Source organism: Pipistrellus hanaki (genome assembly GCF_964339955.1).
Source record: "Pipistrellus hanaki genome assembly, chromosome: 1".
Classification (NCBI taxonomy): Eukaryota; Metazoa; Chordata; class Mammalia; order Chiroptera; family Vespertilionidae; genus Pipistrellus; species Pipistrellus hanaki.
Window position 1 is genome coordinate 62,195,076 of NC_140503.1, and position 18,346 is coordinate 62,213,421.

Below are 18,346 nucleotides of genomic sequence, written 5' to 3' on the forward strand. Positions count from 1 at the left end.
TAACTCAATATTAATTTTTTTAAAAAAATACATATTTTTATTAATTTTAGAGAGGGAAGAGAAAGGGATAGAGAGATAGAAACATCAGTGAAGAGAGAGAATCATTAATTAGCTGCCTCCTTCACAACCCCTACTGAAGATCAAGCCCGTAACCAGGACATGTGCCCTGACAGGGAATCAAACTGTGACCTCCCAGTTCATAGGTTGACGTTCCACCACTGAGCCACACACTGTATGATTTGACAGTATGATTATCAAAGTCCTTACAGAACTACCTGGAGACAAATAGATATAGCAAAAAAATAAAAAATAAAAAATAAAATAAATATAAATATATATGTGTGTGTGTGTGTGTGTGTGTGTGTGTGTGTGTGTGTGCGTGTGTGTGTTGTGTCCTATATAATAAAAGATTAATATGCAAATTGACCGAACAGCATAACGACCAGTCACCATGACACACACTGACCACCAGGGGGCAAATGCCCAACGCAGGAGCTGCCCCCTGATGGTCAGTGTGCTCCACAGGTGGAGTACCTCTCAGCTGGGCTGACAGCTGGCCAGTGCAGTGGTGGTGGCGGGCTCCCGTCAATGTGGCAGTGCTAAGGATGTCTGTGCTGCCCGACTGCAGCTTAGGCCCGCTCCCCGCCACTTTGGTTTGGAGATTTCATTTTGTATTTTTTTGTTTGTTTATCCTGAAACCTACAGAAACTTAGAGAAATAAGATTAGTTTCCAAGTTGATATTGAGAGTGGTTGTGGTCTCCAGGTTACCCTAGATTTTTACATGTTGGCAGTAAACTCACAAATTAAATTCTCATACTTTTGAAATTGGTTTCTCCTCATTCTGGATATAATGACTTGCTCACAGTATGGATGAGGTAGAAAGTGAGTAGATGCTTGTGGGAATTGCAATTTTCATCAGACTAATTATATCTGTTTACTTTTGATTGGCAGGAATATATGGTTTACAGGAAGCATACCTATATGAGGCTTGATGGCTCATCCAAGATCTCGGAGAGGCGGGACATGGTTGCTGATTTTCAGAACAGGTAATTTTAATAACAATTACAAAATCTTCATTTGGTTTTCCTCTGGAGCTTCAGATTATGAGTTTTTTTAAAAATACCAATACAGCCGAAGCTGGTTTGGCTCAGTGGAAGAGCGTCGGCCTAGGGACTGAGGGGTCCCGGGTTCGATTCCGGTCAAGGGCATGTACATTGGTTGCGGGCACATCCCCAGTGGGTGTGCGGGAGGCAGCTGGTTGATGTTTCTCTCTCATCGATGTTTCTCTCTATCCTTCTCAATTCTTCTCTGTGTAAAATCAATAAAATATATATTTTTTTAAAAATACCAATACATTTCATATTATTAAGTGATCATGATAGTTCCTGCCATTTTAAGAGGTAGCTAAATCTGCTTATAGCAGTTCAGATCTGTGTGTCTGTGAGAGAGAAAAAGGAATGCTTTGAAATTTTTGTGTTTGAAATTTGCTTTCTTGCCAAATCAGTGCCTATTTCTTTAGGCAATAAAATAAATGATTTCTGAGTATGAACCAAGACCCTCCTTATGTGGGTAATACGTATGTAAAAAAAAGTTGCTAAATGTTAACAGTGGCTATCTCTGGGTGTTAATCTATAGTTAATCTTAGTTCTTTTTTGCTTACCTGTTTCACTTTGTATAAGTTAAAAAAGAAAACCTTCCTTTTTCCTGCTTTTCCTCTAGCATTGTAGTACAGTGCAGTATGACAACTTGCAGTAGTCTATAATCTATTCAGCTGGCAGCTCTCAGTTACAGTACTTCTACCTGATAATGAGCCTATGAAATTTCCTGCTGGATGCTGCCTGCTGGATGCTGATGGCTCACAAAGCCATAATTATCCTAAGTGCAGGTTCTCATTGTAATAAGCAGAGTCTGGTTACTGCTCTCTAAGGAGAAAGCCAAGCTCTGCTAGTGACAGGTCTGCTGAACTCCACCCTTAATTTTCTTCCTTAAACCTAAAGAGCTAAAGAATAGAGATCTTACTTTTCAATAAACAGAACGTTCTGAATTTCTGGCCTTTAATTGTGTAGTCTGTTACTATTTTACTTTTGAGTTCTTGGGAAGAAAATTAAGCACATAGCCATTTGTATTTAGGTTACAATTATTTTAATTTATTTCCGTTTTAATGCACAGTTTCCTTCAAATGTAAAATAATTTCACATAAAACAAATCCATAGTTCAACATAGAATGTCCTCTGATTGAAAGTTTTTGCTATTGCATAATCCTTCACAAAATAGCATAGGTAAGGAGATATATTCTGACATTTTGGTTTACAGTGTATATTCAGGTCAGTAACTTCTAAATTAAAACTATACATCTGAATTTAGGAGGCTGTTTGACCAACATTGGAAGGGAAGATCTACTTTGTACCTATTTCAATTTGTTACATGGGTGCAGAAGCTATCAGTAGATTTTAAAATTGATTATTTGAGACATATGTAAGCATAATAGTGCCTCCTAATCTCACCACATTGTTATAAACCGCCTCCCCCCAAAAAAGTTTACCAGTTAATCTTCATCTTTTCATGATTCTGAAATAAAATGCAACATATTTTACTTTGTCCTGACCTACTCCAACCTAAGAGCTTCAATAGACAAGAATCTTATATACAAAATATATGTTTATATATGATTATATGTTTTCCCTCTCTGTGAGAATCTAATGAGATAAGGCCCGTGAAAATGCTTCACAAACATTTGGTTAAACTGTAAAATGTTTGCACCTGGCTATAAAGCAAGTCAGGTACTTGGGCTGAAGAAACTCCATGGAGGCTAATTGCTAGGAAGAGGAAGCAGGGTGCTGCTATGTGATGTCATTACCCGGCATCTGCAGCAACCATTTCCGGGCTGGGCTGGGCTGTGGGCCACATTTTGCACCTCGAGATCTTGGCAGCGTTGGCTGTGATTTGGTGGGGTGTCGATCCGGGGTGGTTGGCTGGGCCTGTGTCCCCTTTGGGGGAAGCTGAGTGTTGGTTTGTCAGCGCCAGGTTCGTGGCACTGTTTCTTTTTAAATGGCCAGTACACATCATGGCAGCTCCTGTGTTGAGTGTCTGCCCCCTGATGGTCAGTGCGCATCATAGCTTCCAGTCGGATGGACGAACACTTAGCCTTTTATATATATAGATGCCTATTGAGGGAAATTTGAGAAATAGTTAATGAAGAAAATAAAAAGCACCCACAATCCCATTATCATTAACATCTTGGAATATCCCTCTAGTCTTTTATTTATTATTTTTTACAATAAATTTTTATTATTTCAGAGAGGAAGGATAAGAGAGAGAGAGATAGAAACAACAATGATGAGAGAGAATCATTGATCACCTGCCTCCTGCATGCCTCCCCACACTGGGATCAAGCCTGCAACCCAGGCATGTGTCCTTGACCAGAATTGAATCTGGGACCTTTTAGTCTTCAGGCTGACACTCTGTCTACTGAGCCCAATTGGCTAGGGCTCCCTCTAGTCTTTAATGTTATACTTACAGGTTGATACCATGTTATAGATTTGATTGTGTATCCTGATCTCTTCCACTTATCATTTTATCATAAACATTTTCCCATATCATTAAAAAAGTCTTTGTAATCATTATTTTTAATGACCAGTGTTCCTTTATACTGGGTATACTATAATTGTTAAAAATGGTGAGTGAGCCCAGGCTAGTGTGGCTCAGTTGATTGGCTGTCATCCTATGTACCAGGAGGTTGCCGGTTTGATTTCCACTCAAGGGCACATGCCCTGGTTGTGGGCTTGATTCCTGGTAGGAGGCATGCAGGAGGTAGCTGATGTTTCTCTCTCTCCTGCTCCCTTCCTCTCTCTCTCTAAAAATCAATAAACTTTTTTTTAATGGTGAGTGCATATCTTTGTTTATAAAGCCTTGTCACCATTTTAGGTTATTAATATAGATTCATACAAAGTAAATCAGTGAATGAAGGGATGTGAACATTTAAAACTGTGCATCTTGTCATATTGCTTTATAAAAATTTCTACTGGTTTAGATTCCAACCGGAGCTGTAGTATGTTGGCTTGTTATGATTTGGATTTTGGGTTGTAGAGCTACAGCTGTTCTTCTAGCTGACCCAATTCCCAGAAAACTGGACTATGAATTTAGAGCTCAGTATATTTTAGTGACCTTTTTAGTGGGAAAAAATCAGTAGATATATCTAATTAATGGTTCCTAAAATCTTTTAACTTGTGAAGCAATTATTTGAGCAATCCCACTAGCACACAATAGTTTTGAAAATCTTAGCTCTAAAAGAAGGATATTTTCACCATTAAATTATACTATTCTTTACTTAGTAAATATCTTATTTTGTACAGCATTTCTGGAAAACCTTACTCGAGCTTCCAAACACTACAGCTAAGAATTACTTGGAGAATAGTGAGGTGTGTTTTTTCTTTTGTTTATTTTTTAGCAGTGAGTTGGTTTTTTTAATCAACATTTAAATAACCACTTTAACACTGCATCTAATATTAGACAAACTAAAACAAAAGACTAAAATCTCTTTCCCTGCCTGCATTCTGAGCTAGATTACAGCTTGGATAGGAAGTTCCAGTTGCTCAGAAATGATCTGTGTCTCACGTAGAGGAATGACCTGGGCCGGTGCTGACCACAAACTTACCAGGCAGATTCCTCCAAATTGAGGTGGGGGTTGGAGAGTGGAGGGGACTTCTCAACTTATAAATTTGAGTGGCTACAGTAGGCCAATATAGAGAAATAGATAGGTGTTTTTGAAAACAAAAAAGCATGCCTTGCCAAATATTTTCATTATTATTCATGAAAAGACATCAAAAGAAAAAAATTGTAGTTTCAACTGGAAAGCCCTGTGGCTCAAAGGTCAGCCAGAGTAAACAAGAACTCCTATAAAAAGCCATTTACATTCCCTTCATACAAGATTTATTTATGAGGGATCCTTCCAGGAAAGAGTCTGACTGAGACTAAAGACTGTTTGCCCAGGATGTCCTGACTGAGCAGCATTCAGAACATGTGACTAGTGCGTGATCCTAGGAGCCATTCACAAGTTCTTTGCTCTGGTTTGCCTCGGCCGTGGCTTCACTTCTTTTTACCCCCATGACATTTACCAAGTGGATCCCCCCAGTTATCTGATCACTCAGGGTGGGCCTTTGGAAACATAGGAAAAAATGAGTGTGGTGTGGCCTTTTCTTTCTTGGTGCGAGTGTTGTAGAGCTCGTGTTGTCTCATTCTGGCTCAGCAAGTCTTTATTTATACTCCCAGCACTATTGGGTATTTTAAAGCAAAGTGGCCTCAGTGGGTCATTAACTAAAGAGAGTAAGAGTGTAGCTAGGCATGTCTTTACTATGTGATTTCATAAACCATCTAGAAGCCTGGTCTCCAATCAAAGGCCTTATTCCATCAAGGACCCTTAGTTGATATCCCTTTTCAGCCCTCTAGAGGGCACCCAAACCATCATGTTGCCTTAAGTTTTGCTAATTTATTTTTACCTAGATTCCTTTCCCTGGTGTTTTGTGTGTGTTTTTCCTATAGTCCTGTGTATAAGTGATGACCAGATCTTGGATCTTATCTCTCTGACTGTCCAAACCATTTTTCTGCCTCTACCCCTTCTTTTATTGTGGCTACCAACTGCATTCTCCCTCGCACCCTGTCTCACCCCGTTTCCCAGGCCCCACCCAGGCCCCGCCTGCAGACTTCTTTCAGATTTACAAAACAATTCTAGCCATTGGGTGACTCCCATCAGCGCTCACACAGTACTGGAGAGAAGCCTTTGGTTCCTAATCCCACCTCTGTACACACCAAAGCAGGAGAGAGATGTATGGGAAAGAGCAGTCTTTACAGGGCCAGAGTGGGAAGGATTGTCCTATAGAGATTAGTACAGCTTAGAAAGCTCAGTTTTTATTTGAAGATTTATTGCTGTTAAGTATTCTCCTATGTGCTGTGAGGTATCAAACTTCCATTTACATCATCCCATATCTGTGGGAAAATGTGTTTATAAACTGGCAAATGCCTTTTAACTTTTTGGTTTGCCTTGTATGGTTTAACCATAAAAGAGACATCTAATAAATTATGTAAATAAAGTTATGAAATGTTAAGATTCATGATAAGACTCAAGGATAAATTAGTAGAACTTTTGTAAGAGTATAATGCTTTTGGAATCAAGACCTACAAGAGGCCTCCAGACATGCTCTGTTTGTTATCCGTGCGTGCCTCTAGGAAAGTTGTGTTTAACTAAATGCAGATAATGGACAGATTTCTACTAGGACCTGTCTTTACAGATTAACCAGCATGCTTATTTCAAAATAACTCCATCTCTGATATTCATGTTTTCACTTGCTATGTCATCAGTTAGTCGCTTCAACTGTATTCGGAGCATCTCTATTTTATATTCAGGATGTAGACCTTCAGCAGTCAAGTGACTTTATCAAGGAAGAACAGCATCTAGGGATGAATGCATCCTGATGTCAACATGTTTCCATATATCTTTTTAGTTGAATCTATAGAATAAAATTCATTTTACATTGGGATTTAGTACCTGTATACCATCTCTGAAATTTCACAAGACAGCACTTTTCCTTGTAACCTGTAATGATGTATTGTAATTTTTTGTTGTTAATCCTCTCTAAGGATATTTTTCCCATTGATTATCAGAGAGAATGGAAGGGAAGTTGGTGGGGGGGAGGTGGGAGGGAGGGGGGTGAAGGGAGGGAGGGAGGGAGGGAGGGAGGGAGGGAGGGAGGGAGAGAGAGAGAGAGAGAGAGAGAGAGAGAGAGAGAGAGAAAGAAAGAAACACCAATGTGAGAAAGACACATTGATTGGTTGCTTTCTCATATCTGTCCCCCCTCTCCCCAATTGGAGGCCAGGATCGAACCTGCGACCCTCCACTGAACCCCGTCGGCCTTCCCCTGTCCCCCCTCTCCCCAATTGGAGGCCAGGATCGAACCTGCGACCCTTCATTGAACCCCGTCGGCCATGACTATGTTTTTTAATCTGTTCTATTTTTTTTTTTTTTATATATATATTTTATTGATTTTGTACAGAGAGGAAGGGAGAGAGATAGAGAGTTAGGAACATCGATGAGAGAGAGTCATCGATCAGCTGCCTCTTGCACACCCCCTACTGGGGATATGCCCGCAACCAAGGTACATGCCCTTGACCAGAATTGAACCCGGGTCCCTTCAGTCCTCTTTTGGGTTTTTTTTAATAGTTTAAAAATTTATTTACAAAACTTAATATTATAATTCCACTTGCATTTTAATTGTATAATACATTGTAGATACTCTTTTCACATGAGTACAAAGCACTATATACTATATCTTTTATTTCATTTCATTAATTTAAATTCTTTATTGTTTAAAGTATTACATATGTCTGCTTTCCCCCCCCCTCCCCATTGATCTCTCCCCACTTCCTCCCACCCCCAGCACATGCTCTCATCCCCCTATTGTCTGTATTCATTGGTTATGCTTATATGCATGCATAGATACAAGTCCTTTGGTTGATCTTTTACCCCCACACCCTTCCCTGCCTTTCTCTGAGGTTTGATGGTCTGTTCAGTGGTTCTGTGTCTCTATATCTTTTTTTGTTGTTCATCATATTCTACAAATGAGTGAGATCATGTGATATTTATCTTTCTCTGGCTGGCTTATTTCACTTAGCATAATGCTCTCCAGGTCCATCCATGCTGTTGCAAGTGATAGGAGGTCTTTTTTACAGCCGCATAGTATTTCATTGTGTAGGTGTACCACAATTTTAAAACCCACTCATCTGCTGGTGAGCACTTAGATTGTTTCCAGTCTTAGCTATGGTGAATAGTGCTGTGTGAACATTATTTAATGTGGTCCAGATCCACCAAACTGATTCCATGACCAATGATAGGTGTGACCTGCAATTGAATAACACCCATCTAAATGAATTTCCAGTTGTATTTCTCCTTATAGCCATGAAAAAAAGGTATGCAGCTTAATTTAGAGCAGCCGCCAACCTTTCTGACCTCGAGAACCACCGGTTGGCGATGCTGATTTAGAGGGCAGTAAAATTTGCTCATCAGTATAATGCAAGCATTTAGAAATATTCTAGAAAATAACATTGGGTAGCAAGAATGTGAAAATGCAAAATCTTTTTTTTTTTTTTTTAATATATTTTATTGATTTTTCACAGAGAGGAAGGGAGAGGGATAGAGAGCTAGAAACATCGATGAGAATCATCGATCAGTTGCCTCTTGCACACCCCCACCGGGGATGTGCCTGCAACCAAGGTACATGCCCTTGACCGGAATCGAACCTGGGACCCTTCAGTCCGCAGGCCAACGCTCTATCCACTGAGCCAAACCAGTCTCGGCTGAAAATGCAAAATCTTAAATGTTTATGTTATCTGCAAGAACTGGGCTCAGACTGAGCCCTTAATTGTATGTATATATATAGATAAATCTTATAGTTAGGGCATGCTTTCTGTAGTCTAGCATGGCCTTGTTCCTAGAAGATATTCAATAAATATTTGTTGCCTGAATGAATGACAGTAGTATCTACTGTTTTATTTGTAATTATAGGTTTCTTTAAAGGGATATATAATGTAAAGAGAAACAGAAAACTAAATCTGATTGTTTCTTTGTAAGAGCTATGTTGGCATTCATCAAAAATTAAGTACTTTAATTCCAGTCTGCGTTCATGGATTGACCCTAAATTCAACTTAATACGAATATATAATAGAAGTCATGACTTAGATCTTAGTCTCAGGAGCTTGAGTCATTTTTCTGTGACTGACTTTCTTCATTTGAAAATGAGTGCTTTGGAATTATAATTAATAGTTAAATTACTGAAAGTTGTGATTCCTGGGGAAAACACCAGGAAATACTGATTTATTTATATCCTTTGTATGGACTATGAATGGTTTGACTTGTTAAAAATATGGCTGTTACATATAGACAAAGGCCTCTACTTCCATGATAACATACTTTTCTGTTATATGTGCTACATGTTTATAACTTTCTTGCCTCTTAGTATTAGTGGGCGGAAAAGTATATCTGCAAATTGGAAAGTGATAACCATGGTTGATCTTAGCAACAGAGCACCTTTGTACAGTGTGTCAAAGAAATGTTAGATCAGGCCTCGGTAACCACCAACTCTTTCTAGCCTTAGATCTGTATTCAGGGATTCCTCTCTTATGCCACATGCCATTTTTATTTTTTAGTTTTTTCCTCTTAACATATCCTTCCCTCTTCTGCAGGAATGACATCTTTGTGTTCCTGCTAAGCACCCGAGCTGGAGGACTGGGTATCAATCTCACTGCTGCAGATACAGTAAGTCACGAGAGCCAATACATTGGATATGCAGGTTTTCTACTATAAATATGTTGTTCTATTGGTACCACCCTTTGCTTTGTGTCACAAACTTTTTTCTTTGCCTTCAGTTACATTAGTGTCAGTAGTTGTGCTTTGCCTGGAACTTGAACATTTTAGCTTTCCTTTGGACTTTTCTATCCATTCTGTTGGAATAAATTTGATGAATGCCTACTATGTGTCTCATACTATTCTAAACACTTGGAATGTGTAGTGAATAAACACTGGGGGAAAATCAACTAAGTCATCCAGGAGCTCTAACTAAACAAATAGGTAAGCATTGTTTTATTACTCTTACACATTATTTTATCTTAGGAAAACATCATATTTTTGTATCCCAAACTTCAAAACGTGGTTGGAGAGCAAAGAAATTGGAATTGAAAAAAGTAGACATTTCATCAAATGAACCATCCTTTCATAACCAATCTCCTTGTAGGGATAATTCAGCATCTGAAAGAGAGAAGAAAATATATTTAACTAGAGACCCAGTGCACGAAATTCCTGCACTAGGGGGAGTGTTCCTCAGCCCAGCCTCCACCCTCTCAAATCTGGGACCCCTTGGGGGACATCCCTCTCACATCTGGGACTGCTGGCTCCCAATCACTTGCCTGCCTGCCTGTCTGATTGCCCCTAACTGCTTCTGCCTGCCATACTGATCACCTCCTAACCACTCTCCTGACAGCCTGATTGGTGCCTAACTGCTCCCCTGCCGGCCCGATTGCCCTCAACTGCCCTCCTCTACCAACCCTATTGCCCCCAAGTGTCCTCCCCTGCCAGCCCAGTCACCCCCAACTGCCCTCCCCTGCAGGCCTTGTCTCCCCCAACTGCCGTCCCCTGCTGGCCTCATCTCCCACAACTGCCCTCCCCTGCCGGCCATCTTGTGACTACATGGGAGAAGCCATCTCGTATGAGGGCATGATAGTCAATTTGCATATTTCTTCTTTATTATATAGTATAATTTCCGTAATCTTGAGACATAAAAATACATAAATGGGAAATTGTTTTGCAGAAGGCATGCCTCTTAAAATGCCATCTCACGTGGCAGTTTTGGAGCCTCTCTATGAAATAAGAGTATCACAATTCCCGCAAATAGGAGGATGCATTTTGGAGGGTCATGGATAAATGAAATACAGGGGTTGAGAGGCTTGCATAGATGCACAGCAGCAGAGCTAGAACTAGATCCCACATGTCCTTGTCTCCACTCCTAGACTGTGTCCTCCCCTTTCCTTATTCACTGTTACACCATAGAACTGCCTGCTTCACCCTAAGCGGTTAGAGTGTCAGCCCATGCACAAAGGGTAGTGGGTTTGATTCCTGGTCAAGGGCATATACCTGGATTGTAGGTTTGATCCCCGACTCTGATCAGGGTGTGTGCAATCGATGTTTCTCTCCTCCCCCGCCCTCTTCTTCCTTTCCTCCTTTCCTCTCTCTGTAAAAATCAACTGAAAAAAATATCCTAACAACAATTAACAACAACAACAAAAAGAATGAAAAACAGATTCTAAATATCAGCCATAGGATCAGCTATACCTTCCTTGGCATCTAAACCTCTTCAGCCAGTTAACCAGGTTGGGATGGGGCTCTAGGGCCTGAGGACCCACGGGGCCATAGCCTGCTAGACATATTCTGTCTTACATGCACATCATTAGCCACAGTCATCTTAAGGGAAGGCTATCATTGGTGGTAGGTGCTGTTGTTACAGGTTTTCTGATATGGTGGCTCACTAGAAAGCATATCAGATAGCAGAAGCTTGGCTTTCTCTTTGCCCTTTGCTTCTCTGTAAGCATTTTATACTGTCTCAACTTGAAGTCATATTGACAATGTGAATAAAAGATTCATCCCTTTCTCCTAGTTGATCGTTTAGACTCCAGTCTCATCCCCCAGCCTCATACCTACTCTGTTTATCCCTTCTTTACAACCATTCCACTCCCTTGCTTAAAAAACTTATCAAAAATTCTCCATCACCTACAAGATAAGCTCCTTTACATGGCACACAGGCCCTTCATTCTGTGGCCTTTAACTCCCCTTCCAGCCTAATAAACAGATTACTCCCCCTTCTGAAATTTGCCTTATAGAAATGATTCACTTGTAGTTTTTCTGAACATACCATCCTGTATCACACTTTTGTATAAACTGTTCCCTCAACATAGATCACTCTTCGGCCACCTGGTAAACTTTAAAACCTCATTTTTGATCAGGGGTTGTTGTATTGTATGGCCTAGTCATGCCTCTCTGGTAAGATGACTGAGATGACATTTGAGCCAAGATCTGAAGAAAGTAAGGAAGCCAGCCAAGCATGTGTCTGTCAGAAAGAAGACCATTCCAGGCAGAGGGAATAAATGCAAAGCCCTGAGGTGAGAGCATGCTTGGCATAATTAGGCAACAGCATACAGCCCTCTTTAAGTAGAACATAATGAACGAGGAGAATGGTGTGAGATGAAGGTTACAGAAGCAGGTCATGTAGGTCTTAATAGGCCATGGTAAGGATTTTGAGATGGGAAGTCACTGGAAAAATTAGAACAGAGATCTAACATAAATTGCCGTATGTTTTAAATGTGTGTCTCTGACTTAGGTATAGAATAGGGGTGGGGAGAACTATAGGGAGCGAGGTAGAAATAAGAAGTTCAGTTAGAAGTTAGACACAGAGGGTGGTGATGGACAAGGGTTGAAGCAGTGAAAGTGGTGAGAAGTAACTGGAGTCTGCATATATTTTGAAGGCACAGCCAGTAGAGTTTGCTGGCAGATGGAATGTGGGACATGCAGGAGGTGTGATGGATGGAGAGCTCCATTGTGTTTGACCTCAGCAGTTGGAATGATGGAGATACCAGTTACTAATTCAGGGGAATATTTGGGGAGCAGGTTTGACTGGGGGGACTCAAATGTTTGGTTTTGGGGGATTAAGTTCAAGATTTTTAGCAAGTACTAAATGGCAGTACCACTCAGGCAACGGTGTCTCCGGAGTTCAGGAGGAAGATCGGGGCTGAAGATGTGTTTTGGAATCATCAGGTCAGAGATGTTCATTTAAGACCATGAGGCTGGATAAGTTCATTTGATCAAAATGTATTTTACTTTGCAGCCTGCCTATTTCAGATTTGGTCTATGGTTTCTTAAAGAATAGTTCCTCTAGTTGTCCAAGTGATTGGTCAAAAATAATAAGCATGTTTGAGTGGGAGAGATCTACATCATGCTTCCAATGCTCACATAGTTTGCCTTGTGGGGGTAAGAGCTCCTGCCAGCCACAAAGACCCAAAATGGGCCCCTAACCCATAGCTAGCGGAGTAGAAATAGGAATTCCCTTTTCATCCTGGGGGCTAAAGAGAGGCTCTACATATTCTGAGTTCTCAATTCCAAAATAATTTACATTAATTTTGAAGGGAGAGTTTGGGGATTCACTTGTAAATTAAAACCTTCTGGAATACTCCACAGAAAAATGAGACAGATTGAAATGAATCCTTAGGTTATGGTTTGTGTGAAGTCAGGTTATACTCTGTATATTATTAGAGAAACAATAGGTTTAGCTGCTTGGCTGGTGTTTTTCCTTTGTCCTGAGTTTATTTAGCTTTGGAAGATCCCCAGAGACATTTATGGACAAGAAGAGGATAGTCAGCCTAAAATGCCAGAAAAAACTCTTATGACGAGAATGCATATATAAACGTGCTTATAAACAGTGGGACTCTGGCCCACTCTGTTAGTAAAAACATGATTTTAGCATGTGATTAATGGCAGCTGCCTCTTACTGTGTTCTTTGTGTGTTCTTCCTGAAGTAGGGGTCTCTGACTCTTTAGTGAGGGGTTCAATCTGCACTGTTTGTTTTGTTTCTGTGTCACAGTGTAAATGCTTACGTGTAGAGAGAGAATGGGGAGCTTTTGTCCCTTGGCTGCAATGTGAGAAGTCCTTTGTTCCTGTGAGACAACATGGGACAGTTTCAGCCCTCCCAAAGGACTCGACTTCCATCCCTTCTCTAGGGAAGGGGGGGCGTTCCTTACCCTCCAAGTGCTGGTCCCGTTTTCCATTTCCGTTCCTCTCCCCTGAAACTACTTCTCACTGACCTATAGCTAAGTGCCTCGATCTCTTCTCAACTCGCACTCCCCCGTCATTTCTGTCCAGCCTGGTGTTTACAACTTCATGAAGGATACTATTAATATTTTTCCCCTTAGTCATTGCTGGGCCAAGCTTTGTGGATTGACTTGCTGTCATTTTTCCTAATTAAGTCAGTTCTGATGCTTTCGTTATTATTTGTTTTTCTCCAGAATGTCTCGCTGCGTTCCATAAACCTATTTACCAAATCCAGGTGTCTTCTCTGTCCCACTGCCTTGGTCATTGTCTTTTTGATTCCCCGCCCTCACTCTGAATTCCTGTCATGGCTGATTCATTATTCGTTTTATTTGTAAAATTAGATAATAACCATACAACTAGGTTAGTTTTTCATTTTTGTTCTTCTTTTAACTTATTAACTTATGCATATTTCATATTCTTTTCCCCTAGGCAAGTATTTTTCTAAATAAAATCTTATTTTAGTCTCTCTTCCTAACAAATTCCTCATCTCTTTTAATCCATCTAAATGATAAATAGCCACTAAATCTGGCAGAGGAGGAGGGAGTTGAAGTTAAATTGCAAACCTGTCTCCTTAGGCTTTAATCTTCTTACTGTTTATGAGCTCAAAAAATTCAAGTGAAATCAGGTTTGGTTGCCACTGAGACTTCCAGGGGGGAAAATGTAAATGTTTTGGAAGCACCTATGAAATGGAACATCCCATAATGAATTTAGCTGACCCATTGCATCAGGCTTTAACACTGAAAGTACTATGTTTTAGGTGTGACATCAGCCCTCATTTCCCACATATGTTGTTATTTTAGGTATAGGAGGCAAGTAATGTTCCCCGCTAGTCCAATTGACAGTCTCCTTTTTTTTTTTTTTTTTTTTTTAATATATTTTATTGATTTTTTTACAGAGAGGAAGGGAGAGGGATAGAGAGCTAGAAACGTCGATGAGAGAGAAACATCGACCAGCTGCCTCTTGCACACCTCCTACAGGGGATGTGCCCGAAATCAATGTACATGCCCCTGACCGGAATCGAACCTGGGACCTTTCAGTCCGCAGACTCTACCACTCTACCGCGTCGGCTCTACCACTGAGTCAAACCGGCTTCGGCGACAGTCTCCTTTTTATTAACTCAGCCTTCTCTTCTCTTCAAAGTTTAAAACAGATTTTCTAGAATTTTGCCTATCTGTTGAAGCTGCAAAATATCCTGCGGTCAGATTTGCTGTGCTCCTCTACAAGTGACAAGTGCTATACACTTCCAAATCCTAGTTCTGTGGACATGGATTAACAATAAGCTTTCACAATGATTTCTTTCTTTGGCAGGCAGTTTATTATTCTCTCTCCAAGAATTCTAAATTAAACTAAAAACTGAGAAGTTACACCTGATATAGAAGCAAGACAAAGGAAGAACCAATGAGGTTCTTTTTTCTTTTCTTTTTTTAATATATTTTATTGATTTTGTACAGAGAGGAAGGGAGAGAGATAGAGAGCTAGAAACATCGATGAGAGAGAGTCATCGATCAGCTGCCTCTTGCACACCCCCTACTGGGGATATGCCCGCAACCAAGGTACATGCCCTTGACCGGAATTGAACCCGGGACCTTTCAGTCCCCAAGCCGACGCTCTATCCATTGAGCCAAACTAGTTTCGGCACCAATGAGGTTCTTACTTGAGGTGAAACCGGACAACAAATGGGTCTGGGCTGTCTGTCATACTTGAGCCAATTAAGCAGAGACAGGGTTGGATCATATGTGATTATTATACTAATAATGCCTACAGTATGGGAAAGTAGCAGGTCATTCACCAAAAATCTACTCTACCCTTCCTACTAACTGGTTGATTATATAGGGATAAGGAAAAGAGGCTACCCCTAGCTGGTTTGACTCAGTGGAGAGAGCATCAGCCTGCAGACTGAAGGGTCCCGGGTTCGATTCCGGTCAGGGGCACATGCCTGGGTTGCAGGCTCGATCCCATTGGGGGACATGCGGGAGGCAGCCGGTCAATGATTCTCTCCCATCATCGATGTTTCTTTCTCTCTTTCCCTCTCCCTTCCTCTCTGAAATCAATAAAGATATATTAAAGAAAAGAAAAGAGGCCACATGGAAGGGAAGGGAGAAGAGGGAAGAGTGGAGGGGGCGGGGGGGTGGGGGTGGCTACAGGGTCTTTGTCCCTTCTGTCTCTTTCCAGGACTTAAAGTCCAGTAACAAGGTAATTAATGTTCAGTGGTGTTAAACCAGCTCCAATAGTTCCTGGGACCTTGAGAATGGTTAGCATTCCTGAAGCAAACTCCGGGGGAGGTCAGGTCTAGGCACAGCAACCACATCAAAGCACAGCACATCTTGTTCTTTGTTCTCACAATGTATTTTCTTTTCTGAGGAATGGACCCATCTAGGCCCCAGGGTGTCTCTTACCTTTTCACCGCCCCGTCTGTCTTCTTGCAGCTCATCCTCCAGTTTCCCAAGGCCCGTGAGAAAGCCTCTTATTTATAGTTAGTAAGGTGAATAATCAGTAAACAACTATGGTCCTACTCTTTTTTGTTTTGTTTTATTAATCTTCACCAGAGGATATTTTTTCCATTGATTTTTAGAGAGTATAAGGGAGGGAGGGAGGGAGGGAGGGAGGGAGGGAGGGAGGGAGAGGGAGAGAGAGAGAGAGAGAGAGAGAGAGAGAGAGAGAGAGAGAGAGAGAGAGAGAGAGAGAGAGAGAAACATCAATGTGAGAAAGACATATCAGTCTACGGCCATACCACCCTGAATGCGCCGATCTCATCTGATCTCGGAAGCTAAGCAGGTCGGGCCTGGTTAGTACTTGGATGGGAGAAAGTCATATCAATTGGTTGCTTCCTGCGTGTGCCCCAACCCAGGGATTGCGCCTGCAGCGGAGGTACATGCCCTTGACCGAAATCGAACCCACAACCGTTCAGTCCACGGGCCAAGGACACTCTCACTCCTGAGCCAAACAGGCCAGGGTGTCGTCCTGTTCTTACTGTGTGCCCTTCCTCCCAATCATTCCCACTCTGTTAATATTATCACCTATATCTGTGAGATTAGTTCTCTATGGAAAGTGTCTTGCTGCTGAATTGTGTTATTCCTGGCCTATTATAATTTCCCCTTATGGATTTTTGACTCTGAATTCTTTCAGGGAAAAGGGATGTTGGGTCTCTCCAGTAACTGCTTTTGGTTTATGCGATGGCGGAGTTCTGAAGTCCTCCCTGTCTGACAAAAGAAGGAGGGAGCCAAAAAGGGGAAAACAGTTTAAAGTGAAGTCAGTAGACAATCCATGCTTCATTGACTGAGTCATAAGTCTAATGGTTTTAGTCTTACTTTTAGGACACAGTGATGCTGATGGCTTCTACAGTGAGCCTATACTGTGTGAGCAAGCAGTCATGTAAATATAGGCATTTATTCTATGAAAACAGAAGCAAACAAAACACAGAGGTTAGTGCATGCAGTAAGTCATAAACCAGTTGAGAAGATTTTTAGTTTCAAGGCTTCCAGTGGAATGATACCACACAGTGGCAATCAGATAGATTGTAGTTTCATTTCTGGTGAGGTATGGGACCAATGTGGCATACACAGACACAGCCTTAAAAACAAAACTTTGGACATAGTAGCTAGTTTGATCAGTGGATAGAGCGTCGGTCTGCAGACACAAGTATCCTGGGTTCGATTCCGGTCAGGAGCACATACCTTGAATGCAGGCAACCAATCCATGTGTCTCTCACATTGATGTTTCTCTCTGTGTGTCTCTCCCCTTCCCTTCCACTCTCTTTAAAAATCAAGGGAAAAATATTCTCTGGTTAGGATTAACAAAAAAACTTTGAAGACATTTAATTATACTGGGATCCAATACCCACAATTAGACATTGTAGTTTTAATGAAAGCATTAATTTTTCTCCCTACGATTACCCTTATTTTCAAAGAGATTATTTCAAGTCTAGTTTTGTTTTGTTTTTTGTCCTATTTGCATAAACACAAGAGTAGCAATTGATCAAATTGATCACACAGGCTTTATCAGATTTGCTTTGCTGGATTTCATTAGTTGATAGAGAATCTTTTTAGATTGAGCTCTAGTGAACTGTGGCCCTTCAAGGCAGAGAAGCCAAAGCCAAAGTTTCCTGTATGTCTTGAGGACACCTTGCCATCTCTCAGGAAGCAACCTTCATTCCTTACCTGGAAAGACTGTCATGAACCATGTGACCAAGCAAGGTACCAGGCTATTTCTTCAAGGCTTATCGGTTCAAATTCAATCTCCATTCCTCAAAGCTTTCTGGTGCCATCCATAGTCCTGGCATGTCACTTTCAGACATATCATTCCAGTCAATGTCTTGGTTAATAAAACCACACTTGGAAACTGAGTTTATGTCCTATTATAAAGAAATTTGATTCTTATTGGATTTATGCAAATAAATATGCTGCCATGCGAACCATAATAGTCACTCATTAAGAGTTTCCAAATTCTGGAGGGGATAGGTAGGGAGGAAAATGTAAATGCCTTAATATTGCTTATGAAAGTATAATTTACCAAATTACTTTAAGAACAGAAACAAATTTCCTTACATCTGAAAAACAAAAGGTTAAAAATCAGCAGTACTTTCAACAACAAAAACGATAGTTATTTTCAGTTCATTCAGTCCTATAATCAATTTTTGTTTCTCTTGATTTTTCTTTCCAGTACTTTTATAAATCCAGATACTTTAAATATATTTTTATTCATTTCAGAGAGGAAGGGAGAGGGAGAGAAAGATAGAAACATCAATGATGAAGAGAGAACCATTGATTGGCTGCCTCCTGCACACCCCTTATGGGGATCAAGCCTGCAACATAGGCATGTGCCCTTGACCAAAATCGAACCTAGGACCTTTCAGTCTGCAGGCTGATGCTCTATCCACTGAGCCAAACTAGCTAGGGCAAATCTAGATACTTTATAGAGTTCTAATAATTTTCATCCCGTTCAAAGGG

General features: G+C 40.8%; 1 protein-coding gene across 1 annotated transcript in view; it reads left to right on the plus strand.

Annotated features, from left to right (window-relative positions):
• INO80 (INO80 complex ATPase subunit) overlaps nucleotides 1–18,346 on the plus strand; it is a 129,007-nt gene that overhangs the window by 94,264 nt on the left and 16,397 nt on the right. The window contains exons 28-29 of the mRNA XM_084904453.1: nucleotides 953–1,047; nucleotides 9,233–9,305. Coding sequence (XP_084760579.1) covers nucleotides 953–1,047; nucleotides 9,233–9,305 — 168 coding nt within the window. The remainder of the gene's footprint in view (nucleotides 1–952; nucleotides 1,048–9,232; nucleotides 9,306–18,346) is intronic.